Source organism: Pleurodeles waltl, chromosome 10, assembly GCF_031143425.1.
Source record: "Pleurodeles waltl isolate 20211129_DDA chromosome 10, aPleWal1.hap1.20221129, whole genome shotgun sequence".
NCBI classification, from domain to species: Eukaryota; Metazoa; Chordata; class Amphibia; order Caudata; family Salamandridae; genus Pleurodeles; species Pleurodeles waltl.
Window position 1 is genome coordinate 886,640,912 of NC_090449.1, and position 24,471 is coordinate 886,665,382.

General features: G+C 40.8%; 1 protein-coding gene across 6 annotated transcripts in view; it reads left to right on the forward strand.

Moving 5' to 3' along the window:
• The window catches only part of CDK14 (cyclin dependent kinase 14), a 1,910,605-nt gene that overhangs the window by 1,039,621 nt on the left and 846,513 nt on the right, over nt 1-24,471 (forward strand). For all 6 annotated transcript variants that reach the window (XR_011199184.1, XR_011199185.1, XM_069211609.1 and 3 more), the window contains one exon: nt 11,171-11,294. Coding sequence is in view for 4 of the 6 variants with exons in the window: in XM_069211609.1 (XP_069067710.1) it covers nt 11,171-11,294 (124 nt within the window). In the remaining 2 variants the exon portion in view is untranslated. The remainder of the gene's footprint in view (nt 1-11,170; nt 11,295-24,471) is intronic.

Here is a 24,471-nt window from a genome sequence, read left to right on the forward strand (position 1 = left end):
ATCAGAGACAGGTGGGGAACACTTGCCGGACGTCACCCAGATGACATCGGACCTTTTAATCTGAGCCACCGAGCTCCCACGCAGGGTTGGTATGATGTGTATATTATTGGGTGGCTGATGGGAGGGGACAAATATTGGCTTTATTGGGGTAGCAGCAATGCCAGGTTGATATCATAGCTTTGTTCTGGGTCCCAGCAAGGACACCCGGGGACTTGGAGAGCGTAAATGTGATTAATGTACTTTTGAGAGCCCACAGACAACATCTCAGCCAAGGGTGATTAGAAGTTATATGTTTGTGTTTGGGGTTTATGCATAACATGAATTGGTGAGGTGGTCAGTTTCAGGGTCATGGCATTGGAAGGTAGGGAGGAGGGTAGTTACAGGGGAAATTTATGTTGCATCAGAGTATCACTACACTGTGGCAGAAGACAGAGAAGGCCAGGCCACAGAGAGATAGGAGAGGGGGAGGTAAGGGATTTCATGCTGACTGGATGCAAACACAACAACTGATACATCTCACATGGAATGTTAATGGCCTAGCAAATAAGGTGAGAAGAGGACTGTTTGCGAAAGTCCTTAAAAGATATAAAGCTGACATAGGATTCCTTCAGAAAGTGCATCTTTTAGAGGGTCAACACTGTTGCATGGGGAAGGGAGCTATAAGGTGACCTGCTTTTCTTACTATACAGCATGCTGCAGGGGGGCGGTTCTCTATCGGAGATCCTTGCGTCTCCACATATCCCATATGTGGACAGACACTGGTGTCTGTTACACTGCCCTGTCAGGGGACTCGGAAGGAAAGATGATTATGCTGGTAAAGGTGTATTCTCCGTCGGGATTGCTGTTAAAAATGTTGGGAAAGTTTGGGAACATTGTGATGGTTGCACCTCCGATACTTGTAATCCTTGGGGGCAACTTTAACGTAGCCTTAAATACTCACTTAGACAAAGTATCAGACAGGAAGGGGACATGACAAGGGGGAACCTGGAAGGATTTGCACAGGTGATGGGAATGTCTGATGTTTGGAGGGCCCTTGATGGGCAGGACAAGGGCTACTCAACCCATTCAATTCACATGAGCATGATATGCAGTCTAGACTTGATTATTTTTCACCACTTAGGGTAACGCTGCAGAAATTCATAGATACCAACTTCTTAGCATGAGGGATTAGCAACCCCTCCTCTCTACAGGTAACCTGCTCAATGAACACCCAGAACGTCCCCATGAGTGGCACCTAACTGACAAGCATGAGATCCAGAGGCTAGATGAAGCCACTAAGTTGTATTTTAAGGAAAACAAAGGGTCTGTGCTGCCTCAAGTTAGACTGTGGGAAGCATTTAAGGTCACCATCATGGGGGTTATCATATGAGGTGAAGTGAAGGACAGAAGAGAACGGCATGGCAGGTTGACTTGCTTTGAGGCAGAGTTGATGAAATTAGAGAGGGAATATGTGGCAAATTCCACTCCTCCATGGAAAAAGGAAACAGAACTAATAGGGGAAACATTGCTAAACAGCGACAGATTTATGAAGCAGGAGATAAGGCAGGGAACTACTGGTTTGATTGGTAGTAAAGAGAGAGAGGGACTTCATGTGAGAGAACTTGTGACTACTGTCACTGATCTGTTTGCGCTGGTGATAGAAGCACTGGTGGCGTGGGTGCAAGTTGGTGCTCAGGGATGGGGTTGGCCTGGAGGCATAGGGTGGGAGGAGCATATTTACCTGTATGCTGATCATATTCTACCCTATCTAACGAAACCATTGCAGTCGCTTGCTCAATTAAATGATATATTTCAGATATTTGGTAGATACTCAGGCTTTGCGGTCAACTAGCAGAAATCTCTGATATTTCCAGTTGGAGGATAGGTGCAGACAGACGCGCTGCCTCTTCCACTATGGGTAGAACCCCATCAATTCAAGTATCTTGGGATACAGATTGTTACACTATGATGCAAACCTGTTACCATTGATTCAGGGACTAGAAGGGAATGTGAGACACTGCTATTAGTTACCACAGTCACTTCCAGATGGGGCTGCTACGTTTAAAAGGATTGCTTTGCCATGGCTCCTGTACATCCTCCATAACTGCCCTTATAAAAGTTTTGGATGGCCTCCTTCTCTGGGGTAGATAGGATGGTCAGAACATTACTGTAGGTGGGGGTGGTGGGGCAGCATCAAATTGCAATGAGGGTCCTCAAGCGAGGTAAATACAACAGTGGCATAACCCTTCCCAACGGGAGGAAATATTTCGAGGCAGCACATGTTCGGTTGTTAATGGACCTAATCTGACTGGAATGAATGGCTTTCTGGTTAGATAGGGAAGGCATGGGTGACAGGAGATACCTCCATGTGTTGAATTGGGGAAAGCTGGATATGAAAGCGGGACATGCAGTCAAGCTATTAGTAGATGTCTGGTCTGGATTACACAGGAAATTAAGTGGGACAAGTGACTGACTCCCAAAACACCACCATGGGAGGGGGACCAAGTTGTCACAGGCAGCCGTGTTGCAAGGTTTTCGGGGGTGCGACATTATAGGCCTTTCTGTGCTCGTTGATGTTTTGAATGTGAATGGAATGGTTCAGTTCGAACACTTGCAGGTAGAATACTGAATGCCAGTGACACAATAGTTGCGGTGCAGACAGTTGATGAATGCACTCCGTGAAAGCATACCCGTGGAGGAAGAAACACAAGAGGAATCACTGCTAAATGGGTGGTTGCCGGATGGCATAATAGGGGAAAAACATATTTCTCTGACATGCATTACACTTATGAGAAATACATAGGATCTCCTTACACGGCTTAAAGGAAATGGGAACAGGATGTGGGGGAGATAGATGATGAGGATTGGGAAACGGCACTTGGATTCCTGACGGCAGCTGCAATAAAAGCAAGTTACCAACTGATCCATCTTAAAATACTTTATAGGACATACTGCTACGGGGTAATACTTCACAAAATAGGAAAAACGTTCAATGGACAATGCTTGCAAGATTGTGGGATGGAAGACACACTACTGCATATGATCTGGAGCTGCCCCAACTTGCATTCATTCTCGGACCAGGGGTGTGACTCATTAAGGTAAGCAGTTGGGACGCCCCTGGTCTTACAACCTTGGGTTTCTATACTGGGTATTTGGGACCCACAGATCTAACACAGTGGCAGAAGATCCTGGTTAATATGTTCTGCATGGTGGCCAAACAAGATATTTCCTAGAAATGAGGAGATGGAACGCCCCCCTGACATGGAGTTGTGGGAATTGGGTATAGAACAGTGCAGGTTATTAGAGAGAGAGATAAACAAGGGTAGGGGATGCTGTAAAATTTTTGAAACCTTTTGGGGTACATGAGGCAAGACCAACACCTAATGCAAATGTAATAAGTGGATGCAGAAGGAAAGATGCAGCAGAGAACTCCTGCTCCAGATGTGCTATCCTACAGGAGAATCCAGGGCCAATTGTACATGTAACAGAAGATGGTAGTATTCTGAATGAACGGGATGTCGGTTGACACACAACTGAGCAATGTCAAGGAAGGTGGGACAGAGCTTGGAAGATTGGGGCCACGTCTAAGATGTGTAAAAGTTATGAGTGTTGCAATGCTATGGATACACTGTAAACTATGCACAGATATTATTTAAAAAATACACTTTTTTTTTTTAAACCTGTAATAATGATGTCTAAAGTGTGAATACCTAATGAACTAATGATCTGATATGGACTCATTTATTAATAAATCTCCTTTTAACTCCGTTTTATTATTTTTGTGGTTTCCTGTGAAGTCCCAGTTTGTCTTCACTGTCCATGGAAATTAATGTAGACGATAGACCGTCATCCACTCTCATAATCATCTCACAAAGGTCCAGACGACCAATGACATGTTTGTATGATGATTATACCCAATATTTAGATACAAGAATCCCTGCTCAATGAGAAACTAGTTTTGTCTGGATTGAATGGGAGTGAATCCAAAGGCCGCCTCCATGACTGTGTTTTAGGATGCTTGAGGTAGTTCTGCTATTTTCTTGAAGCATCATTGAGCAATGTTTAGTGCCTCCATTTATTGTCATAGACCTCAAAGTTCTACCTACTGGTACAGCATATATTGCTTTCTTTTGGCCAGCACTTGATCCCAAAGGAGAGGGTCTGTTTTGCTTTTGCATTATTTTTGGAATCTTTTAATATGGGTATGTGGGAGTTGTTTGTTGCAAGTATAATCCTTGGGCCGTTAATTTTCTCTGATATGCTTACCTGGGTCACCCCCACCATAAACCTTTTATGTATTGGCACTGCGTTTTAGGTTTCCATACCAGGGTCTTGATGGGCTTTAGCACATTCAGGTTGCTAGTATTTTAGAGTAAGATTAGATGGCTCGGAGGATGTTCTAAACCTCAGGACAGAACTATTGAGCCATCTGCTTAGAAATAGGTTCTTGCAATTATAGCTTGCACCTCATCTAAGATGTGCTATAGCACTCTGGAGATGTTGTTTGTGTATATGTTAGTGTAGGAAGTGAACCAAGAGGCTGGCTCCAATTATCCTTTATTTTTCTTGCTAACTGCCTTTTGTTCGCAATCATACCCAACTACTAATTTGTTAAATCATCAGCTGTGGTTTTCCTCCTTTCTTTCTTAGTTTCTCCTATTAACAAGTGAAGTCCATTGGAACAAACACCTAGAATTTGATGAAGAGAACAAACAGGAGCGTCCTCTTGAAGGGGTTTTGTAGATTAGTGATGTCATTTCAAATACCTAGCCTACTAGTCAAAACCAAGATGTCAGTAATTTTTTTAGACACTTATAAAAATGTATTTTCTCCACACATTTGTGCAAATTGTAAAGCACATTTGTGAAAAGATTAGCTTCTGAATCAACATTTATTCAACAGAAGGATCAAATCACTACTTCATCCAGACTCAAGTAGACTAAGTTGGCTTGCTGTGTTTTGAATTATTATTTTTGTTGATAGCTGTGTTCTGGAAAAAGGTCTCTGTGTAAAGGTTTGTCATGAGGACCCAAGTAGTTTCACTATGAGGTGTCCAAATGAAGGGCTTTTGTATCAATTGCTGCTAGGATGACTGACTTGCGTAATTACATGGCCAGCTAAGCGATACTTTTTACTTATGCAGCAATGCTGTCTCAGAGGATGGGCATAGGTTTACATTTCAGGTTTTTATTACATTTCATCATGTGTCAAAGTTTGTAAAAAATGACAAAAGGAAAAAGCCCCGTAGGTGTAACACAGTGGCACAACAAAACCTCTTTAGAAACCAGAAATTCATTATTTCAACTCATTTGTTTGGTTAGACTAACTGACAGTTTAAGAATAGAAAGGAACTGTATGTAAATCTCAGAATTCTTGCATCCAGTGTATACGTTCTAGAATCAATAAATACATAAATATACAAGTAGAGGTACCCAAAGTATTCTAAACTATCTGAATACAATTAGAGATGGCCTCTGATGTATAGTCTACTGGCATAGTTGAGTCAGGGGTGGTTTTTACTCTGAGGAAAGCCTAAGTGCATATTTTAAGTAGAGATCACATGAAGTAAAACGTTTCTTTGGTAACTGACATCACTTTTGCTTCAAGGGAGATTTTGAAATCCAGAATAATTTCATTTGTCATTTGTGTTTATGGCATTGGGGTACGTCGAGTTCTTGTGGAAAGATGGTGAAGGGTAATACTTGAGTCACATGTGAGTTACATGTGACTATCTCACTTTTTTATGTCTGCAGATTGCTGTAGATTGTTAGCATCTGGTGATCAACTGCATTAAGCCATTGGCAAAGTGGACTGGGGACTCAGTGAATTTCATGCAGTAGAACAATCACAGTGTGCAGTTGAGGTTGAAGAAGCAGAGCAGGTCCGACCGAGTTTTCAGGTATATGTAGTGGAGGAGTTGGAGATGATGGAGCTGTGGAGGGGAACGGTGAAGAAAAAATCGAAGGGAAGTGTATTATAAGAGACCTATCATTGAAGACCGGAGCAGTCTATTGCAGAACAGTAGCTAGTACTCCTATGCTCTCTAGTCTTTATAGTAATATAGGGTGATGAGTAAAATGAAAGCCTACTCTAGTGCAAGTGCAGCAGGATCTTTTGTATCAACTGTAGTTTTGAATGTTCTAGAATACCATTTTGCTATTACATTACATTGCATTATGTATTATCTCACCATCCCTCAACTTATGCAAAGACACCAGACCTGACACCACACGTCTCTCTTTCAACACTGACATAGTCCTCTAATAATGTGCCTGATACAACATAACATATTATACCATACTTCGACCAGTCCCATCATACCATAATACATCATTAACTGGGGTGTTATGAATCACCTGATTTAGCAGCTACAGTGGAAGCAGGTTCCTTATTGGTCTGGTCTCTTCTTTGTGCAAAGCTGCAGTCAAGAGCTCATAATTAATGTTGTAAGGCAATATCAGCATCAGTGATGTCGATGAGAAAAAACATTTTAAAAAATGGGGAAAAGAATGGAGATGATAAGTGCAAAGAAAGAAAGATGGGTTGATGGGAAATGAAGGAAGGAAGAAAGGGAAGTTGGAAGGAAGGTTGAAATAAAGGTATAAATAATGATAAGAAGGATGAATGGATGGACATAGGGTGAAATAAGTGATGAATAGGTTGGCAGATGCTTGAAAAAAGGATTAGAGTAAAAAGAAAGGTGAGACTGTGAATGGATGGGAAAAAGATAAATTGATGGTTCAATGGATTTATTAATGTAAGTCAAAGTATGAATGAGTGATGGATGTTTGGATGCATGCGTGCAAAATGATGGGATATGTAAACAGCTGGTTGGATAGAATGATCCATGGATTGATAAAAAATCAAACGATGGATGATAGAAAAGAAAGGTAAAATGGTGGATTTCAGTGGTTTGATAAAAGGGTGAAAGGATGAATGAATAGATGCTTGTATAGAAGAGTCAAGAGAGATCTACTATGGAGGGTTAGACTCACTTGATTCACTTGCCTAATGTCATCAGTGCTTTGTTTCAAAGTGGGGGTTATTTAACTTTTCTGGCTTCTCCCTTACCATACACAATGTCACAGCATCACTTAACACCATACCTCATCACATCATATGTAACCCTCAACTTCCCCCAAAACTATATCATACCACACCACACAATAGCACACATCACACTTTATCTTCACATCCCATTCTCAAAATCACACTATAACACATAACAACACATGACTCCATAACAGTTGATCCAAAGTTACACTGACTGGCCATGAGCCAGCACATCATATATTATCATCTTCTCACCAAAAAGTTAATCCCATTCTTTACAGCATGGCACACTGCACCACATATAACAACACTTTACTACAACACATCATAATATCATGGCCTTAGTCCATTCCATACAACATTAAACATTCCAGGCCACATTCCTAAATATTGCAGTAGAACACATCCCATTGCTCCATACACAAAACAACCCCAGACAAAAAAAAAAACTACCACCAGAAATCTTAGCAGTGCAGACCCGTCTCAGACCATATTTCAGAATGACATGCCTTATGAAACCACTCCGAACCCTACAACACCATATACTGGCACATAACATCATATAACACCACCCAACTCATGCCACAATGGAACATCTCTCTGTATCCTCAATAGTTTGCACCATGTCATTCTTTCTGACACCATATCACATCATCCCTAAAGAATTTCTATTTATATAATATCAGATTGCTGGTGTGAAGACAATTTTTTTGTATATCTGTGGGACTGAAAGGGGGTAATGTCATGCTCATGTCTAACATTCTGGCCCAAGGGTTCAATATAAAAGTTACAAAATAAATGTGACCAGGGCCATTTCTGATGGGTGCCTCTAGTTACATGGTAACTATAGCTATTAAGGCCCCATTAATCAATACTCTATCTGAAGGTTTTGAATATAATGTCCTCGGGGTCTCTATATACAACATTGAGAAACCAAACTGCTTGAGATAAAAAAAATACATAAATAAGCCCAATGCACCCCTTCAAATGCTTTGGCTCTGTTGAAGGTCAGTATCGCTAAGGGGATGACTGTAGCGACGGGCAGGTCTACAATACCTATAAATAAGTGTGTTTGATTATGCATTTGACTCCCATTCACAAACCCTTGCTCATCCTGGTGACTTACCTAATTGGCAACGTGACCAAGTCTCTTTGCCAATATACCCACCAGAATCTTATAATCTATGTTTAGTAATGAAATAGGGTGGTACAATTTGCATTTACTTTGTTTTTTGTTGGGTTTTACGATTACTGCATTGGTTGCCTCATTCCATGACTGTTCGAGGAGTGGGGATTGCCCTGAGAGCAATACACTATTAAAGAATGTTTTTAAAATAGGCCAAATCTCTTTACTTATGACCTTATTAAGCTCCCTGGTATCCAATCTGTTTGTGCTGCTTTCCTGACACTAATACCCTCTCTAATCTCTTTCTCAGTCTTGTACCAAGTCTGCCCTAGACTCCTCTGAGAGAGACTGCAAATCCTTAGATGCAAACCCATCCAATTGTCTGTCGATTAAATCTCCAATCATCCATATAAAGTTCCTAAAAGAATCTATGGAATGCATCTCTAATTTCTACCGGCCACGTTAGTTTTTGCTGTTCTCTGGTCTGTCTTATGGGGCCTGAGATACTTACGGGTAGTAAAGTGTCTCACATTCCCAGCTCTCTTGTTGTTTCTTATTCGCAAGATCTTTATATTCTTGCTTATGTTTTACTAATTCCTCATTTAGTGATTCATTCTGACTGCTCGTATCTGGATCACTAATCAAACGGTCTAATCGTTGAATCTCTTCTTACGTGCTGACTCCAATTTCTTTTCTTCACTTCACCCATTTAGTGATCACTCCCCTTATGTACGCTTTATAAGATTCACGCTCTATCCTGCCCTCACAACTACCTCCATTGTTATCAAAATATTCCTTTATGTAAACTAACACATTTTGTGAGAATTCAGGATATGTCAGGTACTTTATTTCCAATATCCAACACCTAGATCGATCCCCCATCTTATAGTCTCCCCCTCCATCTCTAACATTAACAATAAGGCCTTTGTTGTCAAGCTGATAAAGAAGGGACTATTCAGAGTACACTACAGAAAGACTTGAATGCTGAATTACAAAGGGTGCACACAAACCCATTTAGAATTAGGCAAAATAGTGAAAAGCCTAGAAAAATCCTGGTGAATTTTCGCACCTTTCAGGTAAGGGAAGTAATCCTGCTCTTAAAAATGTTTTTTCTCTTTTGAGGGATCCCCGTGCTGTATAAGGTAAGATCTCTGTCGAGTTACGGTAGAGAGAAGGTCGAACATGGGGACAAAGATATCCAAATTTAAAGAGCTGGGCTTATCTTCCCAGTTGAAATTCTCAGCCACCTTAAAAGGTTATGTGGGACATTAAAATGAATTTTATTCATAGCGGGCAAGAGGCAATACCCTACTCAAGCAAATCGATGAGAGATTAGGAATATTAGGACATTAAGTTGGTCAATCATTTCAGAGGTAAAGATGTGAAAATGTAGACACTCCTCAAACCCATAAAATGCAAGGGGGCTGCATCTAGTTCAAGAGAAAATATAAAGTAAAGGGCAAAACACATAACATATAGATATGCCTGGTGATGATGGGGGGGTGGTTGTGCATGAAGTTACTAAAATGTATACTTATAGGTTGGGGATGGGAGACTCGGAAAGCACACCCAAATAGCTGATACTCAGCCAAGGGACACTGAAGGTTTCTCAGGGGTGTGGGGGGGGGGCACAGTTTGGAGACGGTGGAAGGGGTACTCTGAGTGGGGAACATGAGGTCAAAATATAATAAATATAGTCTGCATCACCACCAGTAGAACAGACCACAAGTTGCCAGTTTCCAGTATGAAGAGGGTAAGGTTCAGTGGGGCAGAAAATGCTTGAACATGAAACAAATAGGGGGGTGAGAATAGTCATTGGCGTGCCATTAAAATAATGTCTTGGAATGTAAATGGCCTCTGAGTTAGAAGAAGGCAAAGGGTGATCTTGCATGAAATAAGGGATCTTAGAGCAGATGTGGTGGTGTTGCAGGAGACAAATTTACTGGGTCCTGAAATAAAAGAACTTGTGTCAAAACAGAGGTGGATTTAGGAGGCGTTTTTCACTACTCAGAAATATGTAACAAAGGGAGTAACTAGTCCAGTCCCAACAAATCCAGTGTTGAAAGTGGTGTGCTCGTACGTGGATGAAAAAGGGAGATGGGTAATTATGGACATAATTTTGGCTCAAGTTAGCTTTGTCTGTATTCGGTATTATGGTTTGAATCTTCATGACCCGGGCCTTCAAAAATGTTTATTTGTAAAGTTATTAGAGTTTAAAACCCCTATGAAATGGATAGACGATTTTAATATTCTGTTGGATTGTAAAAGGGACAGATCCAATCGGCGAACCAACGTCTGCTCTCCAAAAATGACGAGTAGTCAGAAGGATATGTTGAGGAACCTAAGTTTGAGAGATGCTTGGAGGGAGAAATTGGGGGAATCAAAAGGTGTATCCTTTTCACAGTGTGAAATATGAACATAGTTCAAATTAGATTATTGGTTTATTGACCACAAGCATATGTGGAAACTAAATCAGATCAAATATTTACCTACTGCACACTCAGGTCATAAAATTCTGCCAGCTGTTATCAAAGCTCATCCTATAGAACACATGCTTAGAGTCGAAAGGCTTCAAGAATTTCAATAACTTTTCAGACTAATGCCATCACTGCCCTTAGCACCCTTAACAGCCAAAGCATCTATCCTCCCAATGTTTATCACTAAGCCCTTCAAACTATGCTTGACGCACCATCATTTTTCAGCTGAGCGTATTGCGGAGATGGTTGGGAATTTTCAGACTCCCCCCTCTGAATCTCACTGACTGAGCTACGCTGCGGGTCATCAGGTGAATTAGACCAATGATTTTTTAAACTGTAGCCTACAACTGGCAACATTATATATACCTGTCATGGGGTGATCTGATGAACAAAGCGTTGCCAGGGATTTAACATTTGATGTGAGTTTTTACATTGTGTGTGTCTGTATATTAACGCCCTGATTTGATGTAAAAAACGCAATAAATTGATTTATTTTCCTCACTTCTGTTCCTTCTTTTTGTGTTTTTTTCCCTAGTTATTTTTGTTCCAGTTGCTCAGAGGATTGTCATACATTCACCAGGGCTATATTTTGCACAGAGACCTGAAACCGCAGAACCTGCTAATAAGCGACACAGGGGAGTTGAAGCTTGCAGATTTTGGTGAGAAGTAATTTAATTTGAAAGTTTTTTTCATGTTGCCTCTCTTTAATTCATGGCGAAGTTGTGATGTTTTAAATCCCTACAGTACATTTCAAGTCATATTCGTAGAGGCGTCTTATGTTTTGTATTCACGGCATTCTAATTGGTTTTGTCTGCTGACACATTGGTTGTGAATCTCTGGTACACAGCATTTATACAACTGCAAAGCTGGTTTTCCTGCTAGCCATTGGGCATTATTTCACATATCATATCCGCAACAGGCAGTGTTATAGTGGATCAGTATTTTAAAAGAGTGCACAAGCCTCAGACATCAGTGTTCTTCCTGGAATGATTTCTCATTTCATTCTTACTCACATGAGACAGTTTTTCTCATGGCACAATATTGTGGTTTGTGGAGTTTTGCTACGTAGTCATTCACAACTGCTAGTATTCTTCGTGGCGCAATGAGACTGATGTAAAGTAATTAGGGCTAACCATGCTAATTTTGGTATACCATACTCAGCACCTCGAAGTGATTCAGGGAATCACTTTATGTATGCTGCCAATGCACTTAGTAATTGAGAATAAGCTGCAAGAGGTTTCCTTAAAAACACAGTTGAATCCAGCGGTGAGTTTTTGAAAAATACCAGACTACAAGTTGTAAGTGTTAAAAAAAAAAAAAAAAAAAAAAAAAAAAATTATATCACTTAAACACATTTAGCTGTAATCCTGGACGGACTGTAGTTATTCTCCCTACATTTAGTCAGTCGGGTATCTAACATGTCTACAGATATAAAAAGGTTAACACAGATCGATGACGGTTTTCGCTCTTGAAGCTGATACAGTCTCATTGCACAGTCATTCCCGGGGGACGGTATTTCTCATGGTACAGTATTGGGGGTGGCGCATGCTCTTCTCTCATGGTTTTTTTTGTTTTATGGACATTGCTTTCTCTTTGAACATTCTGAGTGGGTAAAAAAATCTCATGGTGTACTATTACTAGTGAAAATAAATACTACGGATGACGTCCTTTCTTTTCAGGACTATTGCAGTAGCAGCAAGGTGTTTCGATTACTATTAATTGCTTCTATCACAGTTTTGATTTCTTTTGTCCTATTTATTTCTTTGCAACAAAACAGTGTCTGATGCACATCACTGTCCTCATGCTGGGTCTTTGGTAGTCCTGATTCAGACGCAAACGAGTTTTATCCAAATCAGAATTACAACTTGCCCAGTGATTAAGCACTCTTTCTCCTGCTCCAAATTTATATGGTCCGGAGCTCAGAAGCGAGGAATATGTAACACAAAAGTTATCCCCCTTTCTAGGGTGTCACTTAAAATGGAAAGATAATACTGCACCCAATGAAAAGCTGCTTAAATGGTTAAAAAGATTACTTCCAGAAATACCAGGCAGCTAAGAATGAAGAACTTATTATGTCTGTTGGGCGTTTTTGTTCCAGAGGAGTTTGTAAAATGCTTTGTTGCACCACTTTCATCCTTCTAAGGTTGATAAAGAGAGCGCAATTAAATTGTTAAAAATAGAACCTGCTATTGCATTGATTAGAACCAAGCAGCAAGTATGAAGACTTTTATATTAAAATATTATCATTATATGAACCAATCGGTTACAAAAATAATAAAGCCAGACATAGGATTGCTGTAAACACACTTTTAAAATATAGATGCCAACAATAAACTAAACCACTACAGACACAGGTGCAACACTTACGTTGTCACTCTTCTTAGTTCGGACACGTCAGGCTCTAAATGTCTGATGACTCTGAAGTACCACTGGAATGGCCTGTGGGCTTCCATTGGTGGGATTTGGAAAATTGCAGGCAGGCAGCCGACGGGTGCGTGGTGTCTTGTTGTGAGGATATATATAATCGACTTTACCCGAGTCTTTGTTACAATGGACAATAGTAGTCTCCCGGCGCAAGCATATACTCCATTAACAATATCAAATAAAACACCTACCCAAAAGTATTCAAACCATGAACTAGAGCAACAAAACAAACGGAGCGGTATCTCAATTTAAGCATGCACCAATCACATACCTATTTGAAGATGTGATACAGTGTGAAAAGAACCCGCCCTGCCTCTGATCCTGTGCAAAAGACATGTCTAATCTGAAACAGGGCAAAGATAGCATAGTCCAGACGACTCTCATAGTACCAGTGTGACTGAGTTTACCTGCTCCTAAAGAAAAACGCACCTCCAATGTCTCATAAAATGTACTTTTACCTTTTAGGTATGTTTATATGTTCCGTTTGTATAGTGACAACTTACTCAAACAGTCAGTTAGTGATTGGAGGGGTCGTGGGGTTCTGAGATTGGAGATGGACAGTTACTTCAATATGATGTAGTGTTCTTTCCCAACTTGCAGCAGTGTCGGGGCAATATTGATGGCTACAAGGATGTCATTCCAGAGCATGGGAAAATAGATGTAGAAGACTTGTTGCCTTCCCATCAGTCGTGGTGGCTTTGTAGATGAGGTCAGGCTAGAGAAAGATTTAGCTGTGTAAGGGCAGACCTCATCCCATCAAAAACATACACTAACAAGTACATAGAGAGTGGGCATCCCTTTTACACAGTATTTGGCTGTGTATGCCTACAAATGCCACCACTTAAAATGCAAAATTCATCTTATGACTAATTACTATTTATAACACAGCTCTTTAAGGGCTAATGCCTAACGTTCCTAATGAAGTCTGTGCAATAAATGGACCTTCTACTCCTAGCATCCATTTTGAGGATGTAGCCCAAGATGTTGGCTCATCATGAGATTTTCTTTCTAAGACAGCTGTGTTTAACATCCACTAGGATGTCCAATGATTTCCAGTCGCTTCCCCTAACAATAAGCCATACCAATTGACTTTTCCAAAGTTTGTTTTTTTAATGTCCATGGTAGTGATTTGACCATGGTGGAACTGGCACCAATAACATTCCTTTGAGGCACACCAAAAACATATTTTCCAAAGTGTGCATGTGTACCCCATGACTACCACTTTTCTCCAAAAAGCGCGCAGGTTCTTATGGCTTATCCATTTTATGCTATTGATGTAATATTTTTTCATTTTTCAATAAAAATCTAAAATAGTTGTAGGAGGGAAAAACAAATGGCTGTCAATTGTTTTTGTAGTGTAGTTATGTGACTTGTTCCAGGTAGGTGGTGCGGAACAGTTGGGTGCTCAGATAAGACATCTAGGCATCCTCCGAGCAATATAATAGCAGCACTTAAAATGAACAGAGTAATTGTATGCACTAGGAGCCCAAATCAAAAAAAAATCAGAATCTGTTCTCTGTTGATTTCAACACAAAAAGACATAGGTTGAATAAAACCCACATTCCGATTCACAGAGTTAGGGATGGTGGTATTTTACTTGCACAAATGTTTCTCAAGGAAAATCTGTCACTGTGGTGCAATTGCTAAATAATAAATTGAGGGTTGGGACAGGTTTGCGGCCACTCCGTGGGTGAATGATAATTAGAAAAAGCTGAAGAACCGTCCAACCCAAAGGTGCTGTCATATGTGTAGAAAAATACGTTTTCCTGAACATCGTTTTATAAAGAGCCTGTTGATCATCGGTTCACCCTTTTCTTCATGTTTTACATAAATATATTAATAATTACTATGAACCAATGATAAAACTCGTCTAAAGTCACTCTCTGAAGAGCCTTTAAAAATACTATTGCATATCATGTCATTTGTTTTGGGGATTCAAGTCAATTGTGATATGAAACCATTTTCTATTAATAATTTGAATGCCTCATTCCTAAATCCAAATCTTTTAAATTCTGTCTCCAGGACTGCATGCAGCAGGATACTACCCTCAATCCATCTACTCCCACTTCCCTTCTCTTGCTTGGCAGCAAAGCTTGACTGAATTTCTTGGTATCCGTATTCCCTTGATGGAGCTCCTCAGTTGTGACTGCAGACAGTCCAATCTGGTCGGGTGGCGTAATGTCAGAGGTCACTAAAAGCCAGCCATACAGACTTAAGGGCACAGCCTGACACTTACTGTGAAAGCGCTTGTCAAAAGTGTGCTAGACAGATTCTATATATAGCTTGAATTACTATGAGTGTGGAATTTTGGCACTGAAAGATTTTTTTTCTCTTTTAGCATTTTTTAGTTTAGAGAGTGGCTTGCTGAGATGTCAGCTGAATAGGTGAAAACTAAATCGTTTGCATTAATCAACTAACTTAGATATTCCTACTCAGCGTGCTTCTCCTTTCTGGCAGTAAAGAATGTACAAGGAGGTACAATCAAACTCCTGGATCGAGTTACTATGGGCATCTGTCCGTATAAAGAGGGGATTTAAGGGTCTTCCTATTAAATACATCCTATCCTGACTTTGGAGGGGGATATCATCTTGCCTATATATTGTTGTATATAAAAGCCATGGACGTCATTTAGGGTCACAACTGCGACCTGTGGCTTGCAATCCCTGGCACTGCATTTGTGATCCCAGGCCTCACAGGAGGCAAAATCAGTGCCAGGAAACACAAGGGTAGCTCGATCTTATGGACATCAGTTTGTACTCTAATTGCTCTGTTTTGTCGTCAATTTTTATTATTCTAATAGTGAATAATAACATAACTATAACAAATAATAACATATTATTCACTATTAGTGTAATACAAATGGAGTACAATTAGTCGATCTATGACCCTCTCTAGCTGCTAAGGTTAGTACAAAATGCCTTCAAATGTATGTTGTGTGCAGATGAGTGTGTTTATCTGATGAAGAGTGTGTGTATGTGTGGGTATGTATAAGCATATGAGCATGAGTGAAAAGAAAGTTCAAATGACGTGTGATGTCTCTTCCGCTACCCCTGGTGTTTTGGTGAATTGACATTCATGATAAAAGTGTGCCAATGATGGAAGTTTTCATCTATATGAGGACAGCTCACTGCCATGAGTGACTTTTATATGTCTATCAGGCAAGTTTTTTCTACCTGTGCTGTAAGATCACTTACTACTCTCCATGCAGACCACCTTGATCTGTTTACTTACATCATGTCTTCATTCCAAAATCCAAATTTCCGGGACATTTGTGTCTAACACCCACACTCAATAGAATCCACTTACCTTGTAAATTGCAACATGGCCATTATTTATACCATTCAGAAATGCTTCAAAAATTCCCTTTCCAACGTTTGCCTGACTTTTAAGGCTGATAACCTAATCATTATATATTTTTATTTATTTAAGGATTTGTGTTGATCCAACATCATGAGACGTTATCACAGAATGGTGGGGAGGTGGGATACTATTATTTAACAGTAAGAACTTCAGAAGGAGCTGCTCACAGTAAGGTTCAGAATTTATTAAAGACAATTGAACAAAACTTGTCATTGGATTTCTAACACCCTCAAATTTGTTGTAATAGTTTTGCTGGATGTCCAACATCAGTGCTGTAGCATTAGTCGAAAGCTCAACATTATGACTGCATTGATCAGAACTACATACTCCTGCGGAAGAAACATAGCTGTTATTCCCTGGAGGTACTCTGAAAGCAAAATACGTCTTTGGCTACACCATGAACAAAAGACATATAGATAAATGGGTTTCAAATGTGAATCTGTGATTTGTGACATCTCTGTAGGGGGTGCAGCAGTATCAGGAAGGTTGGCCTGCTTATTCCAAAAAAAGTGAGATCAGCAGGACCTGGGAATAGGTCTCTGCTTTTGAATAACTGAGAAATAGCCAGTGTCACTGCATCCGGTTCTGGAGGTGCAAACAGTCCCTTGGTTGTTCCAGGTTGACCGGAAGGATTTTAAGTCAGCCACTTTGTGCCAACCGATTATTCTTGGAACCAGTGGAGTTAATTATAGTGGTCTACGTTTGATGAGGTCAGCATAAGTTTTGAATTTTTTTGTGACCTTATTCTCCAGATTTCCTCTTTATTATAATCACCTAGATATGACTATCTCTTGAATGTTACCTCTGCTTTGTTCCATAAATTGTAGTTTTGAGATGTTACACTCCCTGGAAAACACTTACAATGACTAGAATTGAAGTCATTGATATTGAAAGGAACAGTCTGTTTTATCTCTCCAAATAGAGGGCACGTGGTTCTGATGTATCTACTGACCGAAGTGAGGTGGGTTAGGCGTATGTTAGTTCCTTTGGTTGCCTGCATTCCTTACCAAGGTACCAGTGAGTTGCTGCAGACACCATTGTTATATTAATCACTATAAACCCATTGTACCTGTATGTGGGTATGCCATATTTTTCAAGAAAATAATATCAAGCTTTTAAACAATACCAGGAGCAATGTGTACCATATATCCCCATAACTTGTGTTTTTAAATTAGAAACTTTATGGTCCACCATGGATGACTACCCATAATAGGAAACCTCTAGAAAGTTCACATTTTCTGCCACCTAAATTTTTTAAGGCACTCCAGGAAACTGTAATCCGTTATAGCCAACCTACTGAGTTCCATTGAAATAATTAGGCATACTTTACAATAAAATCACTTAAACTTGATCACTACTGACCAAGACCTCAAGATTTAGTAATGGGTAACCCAAAGCCCCTGCTTGGCCCTTTGGCATCCATGTCTTGTTTCACCTGACTGGATGGGTTACTGCGGAATTAACTATAACCCACTAAGAAAAACATGACACACTGTGAGTTTCCTCCAGCAAAGGTCAATATTAATATTTTGGTAACAGAATATGCTCCGCTGTGGCTTTCAGATGACAAGACAGTTCCATCAATGGCGAGACACTCTCAATGAAGATGATCTTATCTTGAAAGGTTTAGTAGGAGCATGATTTCTATTAGACTATGTAGTTTGGGAAATGATGGGATTGTATAGGCCTTTAGCAAGAAAGAACTTGTAAAATATCTTGAACTTCGTTAAAAGCCCAATTCTGATGTATTAAGTATATTTCTATAGAACCCATTTGTTCCCTGTTGCCTATTTCAGATTACTTTGCTTCATTGCGTTAATTGGGTGCCCTGTTACTTCCTGCATTGCATGTTCCTGAGGTTGGACCTATGTGGATGAGATCACTATTTACCCTAATAAATGCTGGTCCACCCTCTGACTGAAGACAGATCAGGGATCTCGGTACATTATCTGATTTGTATGTCACCACATTAGGATGTTTTTGGGAGTTGGCCCTTTGGATGAGTAGTAGTGGATCTTGTTTTAAAGCTTGCTTGACTTGCATGTTTTGAGCTCTTTCCTGAACAGCCAAATATTTGTTTACTTTCTGAGAGTTTTGTTCAGGTTGTTGCACCACTGCATGCAGTGTGCCTTAAGGCTTACTTTTGTGTGTTTCTTCTCACCTTCTGTTAGAGTATCAAGCAAGAGTTGTTTAGTTTGATAATCCTAGTTGGGTTTAGAGCCATTTAGTATATACCATATCACATCAAATTTCCACTAAGAGAAAACTGTAATCGAATCAGGCTAAAATTCAATTGGTCCTTAGGATTTTCTTATTTAAAATGGTCTAAATAATTGACCTATAACGCGAACACATTCCTTATGACACTTGTCTCTTAAATGACAAGTAATTCAGGTGTTAATTAGGAATATTTGCTTAGGAGGTGTATACAAGATTGATATTATAAAGCAGGACATAAATGTTTAGAACCAGCTCATATGCTCACAATTCTGGAAGACGAATAGGTTTGGATTCTGGGTGCTAATGGATCTAATATGAGGCAAGCCGAGTATTTCTTTCCTGTCTATAAAAGGTCAACGTGGAGTTGCCATTTTGATTTTAGTAAGAAAATAGACCTAGTTACGGGCAGAGAAGTGCAACACACTATGGCAATTACCCTTGCCTCTACACACCCACTAAAATCACCTCTGTCTCCTATTATCTTTACCCGCAGGTAAACCACTTTGTTTTAACTGTCGTGCAGATTAGGTTATTTAAAAACAAAACTTAGCTGTGTGGTAAAGTACTAAGGGGTCTGTGGTAAAGATTGTTCCCCGAATTATTTGTGTCTTCTGTAAGTGCTTTCCTCCCATAAGGACTTTTAGTGTTGAGACAAATGGGAGCTTTGGTACACTTAAAAATCTGCGAATGTAGGACCAATCCTGAGACCACGTAGAGGGAGTAAGGTAGAGGGAGTAAGGTGGAAAATCACTCATAACTGATTTTCGGAGAGAGGCTGGGTGTAGTCCTGAGTGTGGCTGTTAGGTGCTGGAATGGTCTTGCTGTAATCGTGATGGAGGGAGAAAGCCTCCCTGAAGGGGCTCCTACATTGATTCCAGCGAGTACTAATGGAAGTGAGTAGTCATTTTGAAGTTGCCTGCAGTGATGAAAGTAGCATAGTAAGTGTTATTCTCTTCTAACTTCCCAGATTAGTGCAGTACTTTATGGCACTGCTTGCAAAACCTCACACCCGCGCCATCAAAAAAATCACAAGACACCGCAGCGAACGATTAAAGCCAGAGAGGAAAAAACAACTTGTGCGCTCTAAAGAACTTGGTAGAGTAAAAGTAGTGTCCTTTTATATACATTTTGCACTCATTTTCCTAAAAAGTTGATGTTCAGAAACCGTGCGCGCGCCGTTTCGATTTAGCTCCACTCTAATGTTTTCATTGAACGATCCGTACGACCAGCATCTCTCCCCTTCAACCCACAAATGCAGCTGACAGCACACATATGAATCTAAGGGCGTGGTTGTAAATTTTCCCCTGAAGACAAATGAAAGCAGAAGATGGAGATTTATAGCTTCTTCAACTTCCAATAAAATGAAGTTTGTGTAAAAAATGTGACTGTCTTTTGCCAAGGACATTGATGAATGACCTGGCTGTCACTGTTCGTCAACATCCCTGCAAGATTCGTGTTTTTCTGGAAGGCATTTGGGGAATGAACTTGTATAGGTGATTTAATTTAATAACGGTACACAGCAGTAGGATCAGGCGTTGGTTATCGCCTCAGATAATTCAAAGGGGACAGACACCGAGGTGCCAATTTGTAATCGGTTCATTTCAAATAACGGGCACATTTGTCAGTGTTAGTAACTGAAAATCGTAAAACGGAGGCATTTTGAGCATAGGGGGCGGAGTTACACGCCATGTTATTTTTCAGTGAAATTATTTACAAATGAAATCTCAACTGAGTGATCCTCACAATAGACTCAAGGTCGTTTTTTACGCTAGACCATACTGCAGTGTCATTTATCTCCCAGAAGGAATTGCCTTTTTTTTCATTGTCCTGCTTCTCAGATGGACATAGGCAGTGCACACTTCAATAATCATGCGTCCCCGGTGCATTAACTGCATGCAGTGGGAAGTGTGCAGATGCTCGACAGTAATGTCTTATGTATATTGCAAAAATGCAGGGGTAAGTTCCACGCAGTTACAAAAGACCGACGCTCTAAAGACCCCTGGTATGCTTATTCATGCCAATGGTGCACCAAGAGTGACTGAGGCCTGTAGTATCCGATTGCTGAGGAACATCTGCCCCCACGCACCCTAGTATTGGCCAAGTGTGACACCAGCAAGAATATCAACAAACCACACCTGTTTTAGTAAAACAGTTTGTTAAGCTCTGACACGGTAGTTTAGTGTAAAGAGCTTTATTCAAAAACCACAAACCCAACAGCAGCGTCAGCTCCCATTTCCTCAACCGTCCAGTATCTCTCCACTCCGCAGACCATCCTCGAGACCACTCAGTTAGAATCTCAATGACCGAGATTCCAGACTGTACCCAACATTCTTAAGCAGCCACAACACATCCCCCTTATTACACTAGGGATGGAATACATAAAAGGAACAACAACAAAAAAGGAAAAAAAAGAAAATATAACATATGTGTGTGGATAAAACAAATAAGCAACAATATGACAATGTAATGGCCGGAATAACAGGATAATACAGAATATTTAAATTGCACAGAAGTATGCAGGAAAAACATCGGAATTCAAGAAACATAGTCCTTCCACCACACTGGTTTAGAACGGAGTCTGACAGGAGTTGTCTTGCATGGTGTTACCTTGGACTCTGTCCTTGCGGTGTGGTTCGCTCCTCGATTAGACAGATTATCGGAATCAATCCTGGGACAGTTCCATTTTGCAATTCTGGACATACTCCACACTTCACCATTATCCAGCACAACCACATTTTCCCTCACCTCCTTAATACGGAAAGGGCCTTTGAAACTTGACCTCCCTTTAGTTTTGTAATTAGGGTCTTTCAACCATACCAAGTCATCAACCTTCCATGTAACATCGGACACACAAGATTTGAAATCATACCGCAATTTGTACTTTTGTTGATGATCGCTCCTACGCATGGACGCTTTACCAAGTTTCTCCTGGTCAAGTTTCTCTCGTCTACAGGCGCGCAGCAGAGGGCAGGTTCCCGGACACACCAAGGACGTGACAAATTCGTTTTCCTTGGTTGATGCTAGCGCAGACCTAGGGAGCCCAATCTCTAATATGGGATGGGCGACTATACTGACCGATTGACTTAGGCATATTCTGTCTTCCACTCTGTAAGTGACTGTATGTGCACTTGATAATATTACTGATATATAGGAGAAGTAGTTTTATAATCATAGACTTTTTTTGTGGGTCCTGAAGAAGCGTCACTGGATCACTTTGTGACCAAACATAGACGCGAAACATGTTGACCATGCAGGATTAGGTGAACTACCTTCCCTGATTTTAGAGTGTAACGGTACATTATTCCCAGTAACACTCTGATACTTTTGTTTTTAATATTGGCCTGAACCCTATTTCTATCGCATTAAAATAGTGGCTTAGGTTCAGAGCTAATTTTAGAGTCTTGTCTTTTGTTCCACACTCTCCATCTTCGATTCAATTCTTTCCCCAGACCTCCGTTGTTAGCAATTTTATTATGGTTGAGTGCCACCCAGAATGCTGGGCGGCCCGCCAGGCATTGCAGCACCAGTCTGGCGAGGAGCAAGCCCGATGATGATACCTGTCACCCCAAAGGGTGCTTGAGGGCTCTCCTGAGTATACTCAGTATAGTTTCGCCACCTCTGATCTCTTTCTTGTTTTCTCTCTGTCGTGGAACAGTGCACTTATTTTGATATTATAGGTTCAGGTCGGGAGACTGTGCACTGGACCAGTAATCTCCCAGTCCCCACTTTTGTTTATCAAGTTTCTCTGAAATACATGATCCCAACTTATCTCTGAACCATGCTGGGAACATCTTGTTACAACCCAACCTTCCCCTCATGTACTCAAAAGGGGCGATTCCCGTAACGCTATTGGGAGTATTACGATATGCCCACCATTGGTCTCTCAGGAGACTCCCAAGAGAAACTCGCGTCTCAACTGCTTCCTGGACACAGTACTTCACCATCCTATTCATACGTTCTGCAAGACCATTGGGCTGGGGTAAGTACAAGGCAGTTCTCAAATGCACAATAGCTAAAGAGTCCAAGAAGGACTTCATCTCCACGGATGTCAACTGTACCCCGTTATCTGTAACCAAATGGCTGGGTACACCCTCTCGTGAGAACTCCTCCATTAAAAACTCAATCACCGTCCTGGTATCTAGGGAGTTAACACACTTGGTCACTACCCATCTTGAAGTATAGTCCACCATGAGAATGACATACCGTTCACTAGCAGGGAGAAGATGGAAAGGGCCCATGAAATCTAGACCTAGCTTCACCCAGGGCCTTTCTGGCACAGCAACTGGGGAAAGTGGGGGTTTCGATACCACTTTACTCTTGTCACTTCGTGCACATGTCACACAATCTTTAACGGTCGCTTCGACCTCACGATCCAACCCTGGCCACCAATATATCAATCTCAACCTTGATTTGGTGAGATTCCTGCCCAAATGACCCTCATGAGCCAAATTGATGATCTTATTTCTTAAACCAGTGGGAGGTATGCATTTAGTACCCCTTAATACCTCACGACCACTTAAAGACAGTTCATCCCTAATGTTCCAGTAACTCTTCAAAGGTTCAGGAATGTCCTTATAATCCGGCCACCCTCTTACAATGTAACCAGCAAGATCATGTCTAATGGAATCTTGATCCACAGCAGTCTTCCACTCATCTTCACTTATAGCCAACTCATTCACCCAACTAATGACACCCTCATCCTCGCTTTCGTCATGACTATTAATCGAACTCCTAGACAAGAAATCAGCTACCGTATTCTTCGGCCCGGGCACATACTCAACAGAAAAATTATACTCCATTAACCCTTCAACCCACCTCTTTATTCTAGGTGTCAATCCCTCACTTTTCTTTGAAGAAAAAATTTGTACGAGGGGTCTGTGATCAGTTCTCACAACAAAGGGTAAACCCCACAGATAGAATCTGAAATGCTTGACTGCCCATGAGCACGCAAGAGCCTCCCTCTCAATAACAGAATACTGTTGCTCTGACCCCTTCAGGGAACGGGAAGAAAAGGCAATGACCTTCTCTTCTTGATTTTCTCTTTGGATCAACACTGCCCCCAATCCAGTTACACTAGCATCAGTGTACAAGAAGGTTTTAGCGTGTGTGTCGAAATGGCCTAATGTGGGCATTTTCCCAATACAGTCTTTCACAAAAGTGAAAGCAGCTGCACAGTCTCTAGACCATGCAAATGTGTTTCCCTTTTTCAACAGGGATCTCAAAGGTTGTGTCACGCTCGCAAAGTTGGCAACAAATTTAGAATAATACTCTGCCAGCCCTAAAAAGGATCTCACACCCTCCTTGTCTTTGGGTTCAGGGGCGCTGACAATAGAATCAACCAACTCAAGCTTGGGTTTAATCCCTTCACTGGAAATAGTATGACCAAGGTAGGTCACAGAAGAAACTCTAAACTTGCATTTTTCCTTCTTAACCGTGAGGCCAGAACCAACCAGTCTACACAATACTTCTCTAAGGATTTCATCATGTTCCTCTAACGTTTTGCCATGAACCAAAATGTCGTCTTGAAAGATTAGGACACCCAAAACCCCCTCCAGAACTTTCCTCATAATACGTTGAAAACAGGCAGCAGCGGAGGCTAGCCCGAAAGGCATTCTACGAAATTGATAAGCTCCTGGCGGAGTTACAAATGACGTGAGGTGTCTAGAGTCTGGGTGTAAAACAACCTGGTGATATGCTGACGACAAATCTAGTACACTAAATACTTTTGAACCACCAAGCCCTGACAATTCCTCAGAAATATTGGGCAGGGGTTGGCGATCAACCCAAATATGCTTATTAAGGTCTCTGAGGTCCACACACATGCAAATTCGT